This window comes from Arachis hypogaea, chromosome 4, assembly GCF_003086295.3.
Source record: "Arachis hypogaea cultivar Tifrunner chromosome 4, arahy.Tifrunner.gnm2.J5K5, whole genome shotgun sequence".
Lineage (NCBI taxonomy): Eukaryota > Viridiplantae > Streptophyta > Magnoliopsida > Fabales > Fabaceae > Arachis > Arachis hypogaea.
Window position 1 is genome coordinate 118,986,513 of NC_092039.1, and position 13,478 is coordinate 118,999,990.

Here is a 13,478-nt window from a genome sequence, read left to right on the forward strand (position 1 = left end):
GTTTTTATCCGGATTTCAAAAAAATCAGCGATACGTTTTCGAGTCAAAAACTCCTATTTTTATTATTAAGTATATGAAGTAGTCATAATATTTCTTACTATCAGAGTGGCGCAGCCGGAAGCGTGACATTCTAATAGTGAGGGTGTTCCATCAAATTCTTCTTGAAGATGACCCGACCCGAAATTTATCCCCAACCCATGCCCGTTCCCACCGCTGGCAAGTCACCTCTCGCATAATACCTTGATTATTTTTGTCGACAATTATCTGTGGAGCCCAACAACAGACAAACAACCCATTCGCTATTAGCACCGAACAACCCGTTCGGCCCAACACGGGTTTTAGCCCGATACATACCCAATCAGAACAGAATCCCGTTCAATTTTCTAGCTGTGACTTGGCAGTTGGCTCAGACGAGACTCCTAACTAGAGGTGCTCATGGATCGGATCCAATCCACATATCTGCCGTGTTTTTTCGAATCCAATATGAAAATTGCAGATATCGATCTGATCTGCAAAGCTATCGGATTGGGTCATATCCGCATATCCGTGAATCCGCAAAAATAAATAAATAAATAAGTAAATATTCTTTTTATGTTTTATTTTAACTAATAATTATCATATACATTATATTATTTTATTTTTATTATTTAAGAAAAATATGTTTAATAATATTTTTAAGAGTAAACATGCTTAAAAGAGTGAAAAATAATTTTATTGATATTTTTTAATAAAAATAAGTTTTAAAATATTTTTATGTTTTGCGAATATATCCGAGATTCGATCTTATCCGCACTTTTGCGGATCGGATCGGATCCAAGCTTAAAAATCGTAGATATTGGATCTGATGATTTTAGTGCAGATCGAATCGAAATTTTAGGCATATCTGATCTATCTGATCTAATCTGCATTCACCCCGACTCCTAACGGTTAAATGGAGATAAACTGAGACAGTGCATAGACGAGATAGCATATGTGTTAAACAACCATGAATTTTTGTATATCTCTATGAAACTCAAATCTGTACAATAGAGCAACCCAGAGAGTATCCTATTTTAGACTATACTAGATTCAGATTTACGTGATGCGTGCATTATTAATACTATATAATATATTTTAATAAATATTATATTATTTAGAGATTAATTAAATAATATATAAAATAATATTAAATTTAAATGATTTTATATTAATAATATATATTTTACAATATTTATATAATTTCATATAATTATTCAACTACAATATAATACAAATTAAAATTTAGTTTATTATTATAAGAATTTAATTTATTTATTTTTAAAAAAGACATAAATTTATATTAGAGTTATACAAAGTTACATCTTTATTTATTATTTTTATTTTTATTTTTATTTTAGTTGTCATACTTGATTTTTTCATTTATTGTTCTTTGATTTACAAACAATTAAAGAAAAATAATGAACGAGGATAAAAAATACCAAAATTCAATATAAAATTATGAATTAACTTTATAATCATGATATATATGAATGTATCTAATAAGATGTGTCGAAGTTGTATTTACTTGGAGAAATTTTTTACCATTAGTATAAAAGATTAAGAAATGAATAATAGTAAGAATCTTATACAACATGTTTAAGTAGATCAAATAGAATAATAATAAAATTCTTAACATGTATAAATTATAGAATTTGAATATTTATAACTAAAATTTATTATTAATATTATACCACTAATGTATGTTCATTGCATTTAATTAATATATTATGTTTTGAAATGTGCTGGAGATAGATGTTGTTGAAGAATATATTAATGGGTTGGTGGATCTTAATTCTTAACTTGATATAGCGCAAATAAGGACTGATGGAGGCCTCAAAAGTTGTAGGATCCATGACTTTTTTTCGTGATATTTGCATATTGTAGAGTAATGCTGATACAAAAATGGAGATTTGGACACACATAGACATTGATTCCCTTGGCATGATTAAATCTTGTAGATTGTGCATTTAAGACTCTTGGGTTGCGTTTATTTATAGGTATATCAGACACTAAAACTGAAACACAAAAATATAAAATTGTGTTTGATAAATAAGATATAAATAGAGATATTGTATTTAGAGATATAGATATAATATAATTTATTTTTTATTTTTATTTTTATATTTTTATTAATTTTTATAATTATATTTTTTTCTAAATTTTTAAATAAAAAAATAAAAAAAATTAATTTTTTATAATGGTTTAATTATTCTGTTAGTCCCTATAGTTTGGCCAAATTTTTAATTAGGTCTCTATACTTTTTTTCCTTTCAATTGAGTCCCTATACCAATTTTTTTGTTTTAATTGGGTCCTTACAGTGACAAGAAATGTTTGGAGTAATGAAATATTCCGTTCCAAAATAGAATATACCCAGTTATAAACGTTTTTTGTAATCCTGAGTGTATTTACTTATTTTGTATTGTCAAAATTGCCCCTTCCTTAATAAAGGAATAACCCTTGATCAAAAAATAACCCTTCCTTTTCACTGAGGCAAAAGAAACCCTTTTTCTTCACTCCATCTCTGTTTCTGATTGTTCGAGAAGGCCTTTGCATTCCACCATTGTTTGATCGAGGTTTGTTATTGTGTATCGTCGCATTCTTTATCGTAGGAGCTACTGTCGTCGTTGTTGCAAAGGTACGAGTTACACTTTTTCCATTCTTCATTCTTTCAAAAGTTGCCGAACGTTATGGCATTGAAGTCATTAGCATTGTTGGTGATGTTTGATTAGGGGATGACTAATAAGCATTTTTCTTTTTTTGTTGTGTAGCAATGGGAGAATCAGAGTTCACAATAGAGCTCCATCACGGAAAAAAATTTATTGACACAGGAGGTGGACTAGAATATTTAGGTGGATTTGTTGTGGAGGACTTGTATTATGAATTAGATGAATGGTCTCTGCAAGAGATAGTATTTTTTGCTGAAGGGTCTAGGCTACAAGGGTTATGCAAAGCTATGGTGGAATGAACCTGAAATGGACTTGAAGGTAGGTCTAACAGAGTTGAAGTCAGATAGGAATGCTATTAATATGGGTAGGGCTTTAGTTGCTGATCCTGTGAAGCATGGTATAGTGTATGCTGTTGATGGTTACAGAGAAGGTAATGGGGTTGAAATCACATCAACGGATCCAGATTATATCCCAAATGAAGGCGAAGATAGTGGACTGATAGAAGTAGAAGTCGATTCTGAGTCAGAACCTTCTACTGAGGAGGATAGGTTTGATGACAGTGCTGATGATGGTGAACATGAGGATTACTTTGGGTTCAATGTAGAGGATGGTGTTGATGGTGGACAATCAAATACGTTTGGTGGGTTCAATGGCCCGCTAAATCAAGAAGGGACAACAGATAAGGGTGCTGAGGATAATGAAGCTGCTAGAAAGATGGATGAAGAAATTGGAGACATTTCGGATGGTTATGAAACTGAAGACATAGATAGTTACGAGGGAGATTCTGATGACATGATTAAGAAAAAAAGGTTTCCTAAGTATGATGAGACAGAAATGTGTAGAGAGTATGAGTTTAAGGTTGGGTTGGAGTTTAAAACATTGTCCCAATTTAAAGATGCAATTAAGGAGCATGCCTTATTGAATGGAAGAGACGTTAGGTACAAGAAGAACGACAAGTTGAGGTGCAGAGTAGTGTGTAATGGACAACAAGAAAAGTGCAAGTGGATTTGCTTTGCAAGTAAGGTAGGAGGATCTGATTGTGTTAGGATAAAAACCTTGAAGGGAAAGCATAGATGTGGGAGGAGTTATAGTGGTAGGCTTGCTTCTAGTGAGTGAATATCAAAAAAGATTGTCAATAACATTAGTCGTGGAGAAGATATGCGGCTGGCCACTATTATTCAAATATTAGTGTTGGAAAGACTTACTGGGCAAGGAGAAAAGCAAGGGGAGAAGTACATGGAAGAGCCATACTACAATATGCCAAATTGAGGGATTATTGTGCTGATATTTTAAGGGAAAATTCGGGGTCTAAGCTTAATATTATTGTGGATAGGCCATCTTTAATACACCAACCCCGATTCATGAGGATGTACATGTGCCTGAATTCGGTGAAGCAAGGCTTCTTGGCTGGTTGTAAGCCGATCATAGGAGTGGACGGGTGTCACTTGAAAGGGAACCATGGTCAACAGCTACTAGTTGCAGTAGGGAGGGATCCTAATGACAATTATTTTCCAATTACGGTTGCAGCAGTGGAAGCGGAAACAAAGGACAGTTGGGGATGGTTCCTTGATTTGTTGCTGGATGATATCGGCTCTGCAAGAAGATGGATTTTCATGTCAGATCAACAAAAAGTAAGGATAATATGACTTATGATACTAATTATTTCATTGAATAATATGACTTATGATTATAACTATGTCATTGAATAAGTATTGTTCTTGGATGATTGAATAATGATACTGGATACTGCTGTTTTTTTTTTGTTATAGGGTTTGATGCAAGTTTTTGCTGAGATGAAACTTTCTGTTGAGCATAGATTATGTTTAAGGCATCTCTATGCCAACTGTAAGAAGGCATGTGATGGAGGACAGTTTTGAGGGATCTAATCCTATCCATTGCTAAAGCCACCTATGTGGAAGAGTGGGAGAGAAGAATGAATCTGCTCAAGGAGAAAAATAAAGATTGTTATGAGAAACTGATGGGAGTGGACCCAAAGTTGTGGACAAAGAGCCATTTCACGTTTATGGCAAAGAGTGATATGCTAATGAATAACATATCGGAGGCTTTCAATGGCAGGATTCTTGAGGCAAGTGACAAGCCCATTCTGACGATGTTTAGTGGATTAGATGCTACTGGATGTCAAGATTTGCAGAGAAGAAGAAGAAGGCTGAGAAGTATGAAGGATCCATTCTGCCTAAACCAAAAAAGAGGTTGGATGTCATTGCAACAAGAAGTATGGAATGGCAAGCTAGATGGGTAGGCGATCTGAAGTTTGAGGTACATCACAAAAATAGGATGATCATGGAAAGGTTTGTGGTAGATCTGTTAGCTGGTACTTGCAGCTGTCGATTTTGGGGTTTAAGTGGCATGCCATGCCCACATGCATGCAGTGCCATCTTTGAAAAGGGTGATAATCCCGAAGAGTATTACAGCAACTACTATAGTCCAGTAGCTTACCTTGCAACCTATGGAAAATCAATTGCTCCAATTAATGGAGAGAACATGTGGCCGAAAGTGAACTGTGATACCATCATACCCCCAGTTTTCAGGGTTAAACCTGGTCGACCAAGAATGGTGCGGATTAGAGAACCTGATGAAAATAGATCACAAACGAAGTACAGAAGGACAGGTACCTCTGTGACTTGCAGCAACTGCGGCCAGTATGGACACAACAGGAGGCACTGCCCAAATCATATTCTCTCAGGTACATCTTATTTTGTTGTTGTTTCATAATTGTTGATTGTACCAGTTCTTTTCTGTAATGTTGCCTTGATTCAATTGAACTTGCATCAGCTCCTGAACTTGCTGCTGCTGCTGCTGCTGCATCTGATGTTGCAACTGACTCAGCTGTTCCTGAAAATGGTGTACATGATGCTGGAGCTACTTCAAGGGGGAGAGGCAGAAGAAGGGGTGCGGGACTGGGTAGAGGAAGGGACAAAGGAAGAGGAAATACTGTCACAGGTAATTCTAGGATTTGTTGCTGGTACTAGAGGATTGAAAATGTTCTATTATGAAATGAATTAACCATTATACTTTTGTTCCATCAGCCTCTACACCAACTACTGCTGCTGTTGAATCTGCTGCTACGAATGGCACTGCCGCTGTTAAATCTGGTGCTGCAAATGGCTCACCTACTACTGCTATTGAATCAGTTGCTGGATCTGCTGCAAGGGGGAGAGGCAGAGGAAGGGGTGTCGGACTTAGCAGAGAAAAAGCAACTAGTTTCACAGGTATAAATATATTTTGCTATTCCATACTACATAATTGAAAGGGTTTAGTGATGGAATGATTTAAAAATTTAGCTGTTGTTGCATCAGCCCCTGCACCAAATACTCTTGCTGCTGAATTTGGATCTACAACTGTGTCACCCCTTACTGGATCTGGTTCTGCAAATGACTCACCCCTTGCTGGATCTGGTGCACCTGCTACTGGAGCTGCTGTAAATCCTCCACATACACTAGCAACTCAACCAACTCCCTTCATTGAACCACTCATTCAGCCAACTCCACAAGTAGCACCAGTTACACAGCCTTTGCCTAAGACTAGGACTTTTGGGATGAGAAGAAGTCAAAGATTGAAGATGGGGATAACAAAGGGAGCAGCCAAATCTGCTTAACACATAAACCTCATGGATGATTGAAGCTTTTAGGGTTATGTAGCTTCTCCTACTGTGAATTTATGTAGGGCTTTTTTTTGTGTATTATAGTCTACTGTAGAAGTATTTTGGTATTGGGAACATCACTTTTTTAGTTTATTTTGCTTTGTGGTAGACCACTTATGATAGTACATTTTAGGTGGAGCATTTATCTTGTCACTAGTGCAACTTAGATCCACTGAACTTATGTAATGTGTGGAACATGCTAAGGAACACTTTTGTGAATTATATTATGCTAATGATGCATCTGTGATAGGCTGATAGCAGTTGTTTTTAGTTGTGTACATTTTCATTCAATATCACATTATATTTATAACAGCAAACAAAAAAAAATCTTCATCCATTCAATCTAATTAACGTAACATACACTTCACAATAACTGCTCTGTTTAAAGCCAACAATGACCACTTCATCAATAAACTTTACCACATAGCACTGCAACTATTAGGGTTACACAACAACAAAAAAACATCATCTGCATCTTGGTCTGCTTCTTCATGCTTTCTTCCAACTTTCGAAGTTCCTCCTGGACCGAATTCAACTCTACACAGAGTCTTCCAACACAATCATCAACTTCTCCAATCTCCATCTTCAACCTCTCCGTGTCAACACTAAGTCTATCAACCCTTCTTTCTTGTGCATTTTCACCCCTAATTTCACCATCTACCCGACCAGAGTGATATTCTGAAGACAATAAGCAAACATCACGAACCTTCTTTTCTTCATCAACCCACTCAAAAAATTTGCATCTTCTACTTGGGCAAGACATGAACCTTCTATTTGGATTCTTGGGTGTATTAGAACTTTTCAGAATCAGAGAGTCTCCACAGAAGCAACAACTCCTCCTCTCCTTCAACCACTCACCTTTCATATCATCTTCATTGTCAATCCACTCGAAAAAACTGCACCTTGGCACTCGTCCACAAGTTACATACCTCCTTCCATGGCTGGCCACTTCAAAAGAAGACAGAACAACAACTGCCTCCCCACAGTAACACAAATGTCTTTTCTTATTGAGACTTCTTGAACTCGATATTCTCAAAGAACGTTAGGTAGAATCCATGCAAGATGAGAAAATTTCAGCAAGAAATCAGAAAAAAAGGGAGAAGAGGAGAACGATGAACAGAATAGGACTCTGGAGTTTCAGGATGGAGGCAAGGATTATGTAGGATTAGACACATGGGTATTTTGGTAAATTTAACACAGGTCAACATTTTATTTAACGTTGACTGCGAATAGGGACCCAATTAAAACAAAAAAAATTGGTATAGAAACTCAATTGAAAGGAAAAAAATTATAGGGACCTAATTAAAAATTTGGCCAAACTATAGAAACCAACAGAATAATTAAACATTTTATAATTTATTCTAATTTATAACTAAACAAAACACAATAACACTAATTTTTATGTTACTGCTCTTTATATCTTACTTTAAGTATCCTATATTATCCTATTTTCAAAACCAACCGACTCCTTGATTGATTGACGCTCATTTTCAAACCAATGTGATGAATCATGCATCCATTCTTTAATGTTCTTCTAAGAAGGACCTATATTAGATGATTCACTCATTAACATAGAGCTCAGCTCAAGATTTTCATATGTAGCCATTCCACTTAATAATACCCCATATTCTAAATCCATTCATCCATTTAAGGTGCAGTAAATATACTTATTGAAGATTCTATTGAATCAACATGTACCTTTTCATATGTTGAGATATTTTAGTATTCAAACTTATTACCTTCCAAATGGAATATAAAAGCTCAAGAGACAGGGACTTCTTCGTGTGTCTTCACTGAAAGAAGAATGTTTTTCTACCGAACATGTTAGGGGCAGATTGTTTTCCCATGGTTAATGATATAATTATGAAGATGATATAAATGAAGAATAATAAAATTATAATTTATAAAATAGATTATAGATTTTAGAATAAAATAATATACGAAAAATTAATTAATAAATATTTTTAAAAAAAATTATTTGACAATTATTAAAAAATTTATAAAATATGTTTTAGAATAAATGATTATATGTACTCATAAAAGATAAAAACGCTGACATATGTATCCACACTAAATCAGAATTAAACTTGTACCCACGTAAGATATCTTCTGTGTGACAAAAGTATTCTGTCTTTAGAGGATTGGAGTGTCATGTAGGATATTTTTGTCACAATTAGAACATCTTGTATGAATACAAATTTAGTTTAAATTTAGTGTGGATACATACGTCAGTATTTTTATTTTTTATAGATACAAATGGTCATTTATTCATATGTTTTATTATTAAGATGATTTAATAGTAATCTTCTTGTCGTCTATAACAGATATACGGTGCATGAACAATTACAATTTAGAAGACTTGCACTACTTTTTAGAAAGTATAAAAATGATTGACCACGAAAATTCAAATTGGTCCACATAAATTTCTTCTAAATATTACCAAGATTCACATACACATGCGATTCCAGTTCTAGTCTGAAGTACAATAGCATGATACAAACTCTTAAAAGAAGTCTTACCAAGCTCCTTGTTCCTAAAAAATAAACCCTTTATTGAAGTGCTCCATTTGAGATATATGCATTTCAAATGATGCACATACAGGAAGGTGCAGTGCCTTTTAATTTTTTCAACTTCTGCTCATCTTGTGCAGCAAATACTTGGATGAGCAACTATGGTCCTTGAATGCACAAATAAAATGCTTGACTCTTACAAATGAACATGCAGCCCTTTTGTCATGATATTGATTCATATATCTTAAGTGGCCAACAAGGAAATTGAAGAAAAGCATCAATGTAAAATTCCCCTAACTAAAAGGTCATACACAAGGATATATAACAAAAAGACATGAAATTTGGATTCTCTAAATTTTGAATTCTCATCTTAGAAGAAAAAATGTGATCTCTCACAATTTATTTTATAGGTGACACTAAGAGTAAATATGAAAGAGAAACTATTCAAGAATAAAAGATCATATTTTATGCTCTAAAGTAAAATTCAAAATTTAGAGAATGCAAATCCAAAACATGTCCCCCTACACCCTGGAAGAGGAAAAAAGAAAATTTAGTTTTTTTTTAGGAATTTAATTTTAAAAAGGTTAGGTTCAACTAAAGATCTCAACGAAATTGACTTGATGCTAAGTCTGCTATTTAATTCGGAAAGGCCAATGCACCTTGCACCTTATAGCAAATAACTAACTTAGATCCTTGTCAGAAAAAAATAGGACTGTTTTTCATGATATAAAATTAAAAGTAATTCTTCAAAATGGCCTCAGATACAATGATCAATAGTAATAGGATTTTGTTCATGGAAAAAAAAAAAACTGAAAGGAGCTACCAATTTAAGTAGTACTTTTTGTTATCAGTGTCCACAGGATAGCTTATAATGGAGAATTTGGAAAGAAAATCATACTTCCAAAGCAAAATGAAATTGAAATTTCTTCATGCTCAATTTGTGAACCCTAACTTTATCGGCGAACTCGATGGCCTGCAAAAAAGGTCAGCTAGTAAATGCGTGATTAATGATTCCCTAAACATTGACAAATTCTAATTTCAGATAATCAATAGTCAAATCTCATATCTGAATGCAACTTATGCATGAAATAAACTTTTTTTCTTAATTACAGAGCAATAAAAAGCATAGAAGAATAGTTTACATACGGGTTTTCTTCTTCTTATCCTTATCCTTGGTATCAGCAGGGAATGGCAAGAGACTCTCTGTATATACAAAGAAAGTTAGGAAGTTTCGATTTGGCCTATAGCAAAGAGGAGGATAATCAATTTCTTGGAGAAGCTCTCCACTGACGTTATATTTGGCGAACTTTAACTTGGTAGTAGATAGTAGTGCAATAATGTCACTACCATTGGATAAGGACAGAGGCACTATCTTAAAACAAGGAATGGAATACATTAAAGGTGGGTACTCCAATGAAGATATTATAATTGTCTTCATGTAATAATTTTTTTTTTTGATCCTTGGATGATGGATTGTAGGGTTAGATTTTGATATGTTAAAAAAGTGTTCTTTCTATTTGAAGTGTGGCCAAATCAATAAATCACACTTTTATACAAAGGATCTTCATAAAAAGATGTTTTTTACATCTTCATTTGAGTAGCTCCCTACATTAAAATCCAAGATGGCGTCACTTTATATTCTTTCATAACCCATATATAAGTTTTACCTATGTGATCATACGAAAACAAGGCTAGGCACCCTCCTAATAGGGTGAGATCGGAGTACCAGTTATAATGCTTTACCGGTATAGATGTCGTTGAGAAACTCCATTCCTTCAAATCAAAGATAAGAATAGCATTCATGTAAGCGCCATAGCAACTCAACCAATGAATAGCGCCATGTAAGAATAACCCACGAGATTCCCACATTTTGTGACCAAAGGGTTTGGGGAGTGCTGCATCGAAACTAATCCATGAATTGGTTCTCAACGAAAAGCAATCTACGTGGAATTGGGAGTGGTTCCCATTATCCCAAGCTAAAACTACCAAATAGTCATCCTGTGACGCATCATAACCAAATCCAAAGAGAAGTGCATGATCGTGAAAATTAAGGCCCGGGATCTTACTACGAGAAACGATATGAGAGTAAGATATTCTTTTGCTGGATCCGGTGAGAGGGTTCCATACTATAAGAAAATGTGGAAATCGGTTTAAGAGAACAAACCCTCTGCAGGATCCCAGGACTCTAAAATCTAAAGATCGCTTCTTCCTGCTGAAAGGGAGAGATAGCTCTTTGAATGCTAGTGTGTCTACGTCAACAAAGTAACCCACAGATAAGAAGTTTACGAAGAGGCATGAATGGGAGGGTGCTACAGAGGAATGGTTAAGATGAGATTCTGCAAAATCTCGATCGGATATGAGAGAGTGCCAAAGTTTGGAGACGCATCTGAGACGAAACAGCTCTTTGGCGGGAAGCCTCAGAAAGATTCGCCGAATGACGTCAAGAGGGAGGACGTCGCTCATGCCCTTGTTCTTCTCCATGCTCGATTGCTTTCTTATGTGATTTGGAATAGAGTTGCCCATCACTATTTATATGTATATTTTACTGCCACTAGCCCACTACAGTTAGTACACTAGCCATTCAACAGCGTCAATTTTTTGTTTTATGTTTTATTTAATTACGGTAATTTGACTATTTATAATAAATATTTTGATTTTAGGTAATTTTGAAATGTAAAAATATAAAATAAGAACAATTTATTTGAAAAAAAAAATAATAAATATATGAATAAAAACTAACCATTACTTAAAAGTTAAAATAATTTGCGGATCCATCAAAATTTAGTTTTTCTTTTCAATTTAAAATTTTGCTTTTCAAATTCATTTTTTTTAATATTTTGTTCTTATTGTAAATAGATTGATTTACATTTTATTTTTATTACAGCTTGCGAATTTTTCAAATAAATAAAATAAATATAGTAATTACTCGTTATTATCATTATTATTATCATTCTAGTATTTATGTATATCTTTTTTTTCTCAATTTATTTTCAGGATATATTTAATTTTTAATTACAATTATTTCTTTACATATACATATTATGAAGTAAAAAAAAATCTTCATAAATTAACAATTATGAAGTTAAAAAAAATTCATAAACAAAATATCTTAAAAAAATTAACTTCCATAAAAATAAATATATTCTTATTTTATAAAGTAATCAAATAATAACAAATTAAACAAAATGCTCTAACTTGCAAACTTAAACTCACTCTCGTTAAGGTCCTTTTTCGACAATAAGTCGCTAAATGGAGTAATAAGTTAGCACTATTACTCTCGTTCTCATTCTAAGGCTTGGTTTGATAAAATTTTTTGAAGCGGTATTTATACTTTTTTAAAAGTTTAAATTTTTCATTTGTATTTGGTAAATAAAAAAGATTATGTGTTTGTGCCTTTTAAAAAATCGAGATACTTTTAAAAGCACATAGGATAGAGCTTTTCAAAGTTGGGCTTGTATTTTTCAAAATTTAAAAATTTAATATAATGTTAACTAATTTTTAAATTTAATATTTGTATTTATGTCTATTATAATATTTTTAAATTTTAAAAGCTATTTTACCAAATGCAATTGTTGTTGCTTGTGTTTATTAAAAGCAATTTTTAATTTAATTTACCAAACATAAATGCTACAACTTTTAAAAAGCCATCTTTTAAAAGTTAGCTTTTAAAAACTATTTTTGAAAAATAAAAACTTTACCAAACTAAGCCTAAACACTACAATTATTAAGGGTGTGTTTGGTAAACATGTTAGAAATACAAAAAATACGTTCAATTTTTTTAAATGCTGTAATTTTTGTTTGGCTCATTTTTTCCCTCTAAACTCTAACATGATTCTGAGTTTGAACTCCCGTTCATCAGAAGTAACAAATTGTAGCTTTTGTGTTTAGCTTTTGCGTTCACTTGAAAAATTAAAACATCTTTATAGTAATACAAATGGGGAGCTCATATGCTAACGTGGCGCTCATACGTTGATTCTGAGAATTTATTTGTTTAGGTGTCATCACTAGAAATTTTTAGATTTATATTTATAAATTATAAATTATAAATTATTATTTGCTTAGGTTGTTATTTTCAACTTTTAAATTATTTGTTTGGATTGTTTTATTTAGGTTGTTATTTTTTAAATTTTAAATTATTTTATTTGTTTGGGTTATTTTACTTAGGTTGTTATTTTTTAAATTTCAAATTTGATTGACTTTAATTTAAATTTAAATTAAAGTCAATCAAATTTAAAAAATTTTAGTTATGAGTCAACTATAAAAGTATAAGTTATGAGAGATATAAAACACCACAATTTAAAGTACATCAATCCATTTCTTTACATATATTCAAAATCTATCTACTGATTTCAATGACTGGTATTCACAAAATTGCAGACATCAATCCTACCATTGACAATTTGTGTGTACGTATACGAGTGATACAGTTATGAATACTACCAAATTATGTAAATTCTCCATTGCCATACTCAATTGAGATGGTTTGGCTCGATAACATGAGTTTTCTACTAATATTTTTCTATTTTATTTTAAATTTATATTATTTATATTTTAAATTTATTTGTTTATTCCCACCTATTGATTTTTGTTCATCAATTCTATTTTATTTTATTTTGCATGTTT

General features: G+C 32.8%; 1 protein-coding gene across 1 annotated transcript; it reads right to left on the bottom strand.

Annotated features, from left to right (window-relative positions):
- Positions 1-6,751: 6,751 nt before the first annotated feature.
- On the bottom strand, positions 6,752-11,336 carry LOC140184244 (uncharacterized). The gene is made up of 3 exons (XM_072234557.1): positions 10,599-11,336; positions 10,002-10,227; positions 6,752-7,317 (listed from the first exon to the last, which is right to left on the bottom strand). Exons 1-3 carry the CDS (start codon positions 11,334-11,336, stop codon positions 6,752-6,754), a joined length of 1,530 nt encoding a protein of 509 aa, XP_072090658.1.
- Positions 11,337-13,478: the final 2,142 nt, after the last annotated feature.

What these genes read in the sequence shown, in the direction of transcription:
- LOC140184244 (XM_072234557.1), bottom strand. Translation starts at nt 11,336, where the DNA reads ATGGAGAAGAACAAGGGCATGAGCGACGTCCTCCCTCTTGACGTCATT. An exon ending in TCTCAACGACATCTATACCG is followed by an intron (nt 10,228 to 10,598) that starts GTAAAGCATTAT and finishes CCTTGTTTTAAG; the next exon opens with ATAGTGCCTCTGTCCTTATC. An exon ending in GGATAAGAAGAAGAAAACCC is followed by an intron (nt 7,318 to 10,001) that starts GTATGTAAACTA and finishes GTGGGGAGGCAG; the next exon opens with TTGTTGTTCTGTCTTCTTTT.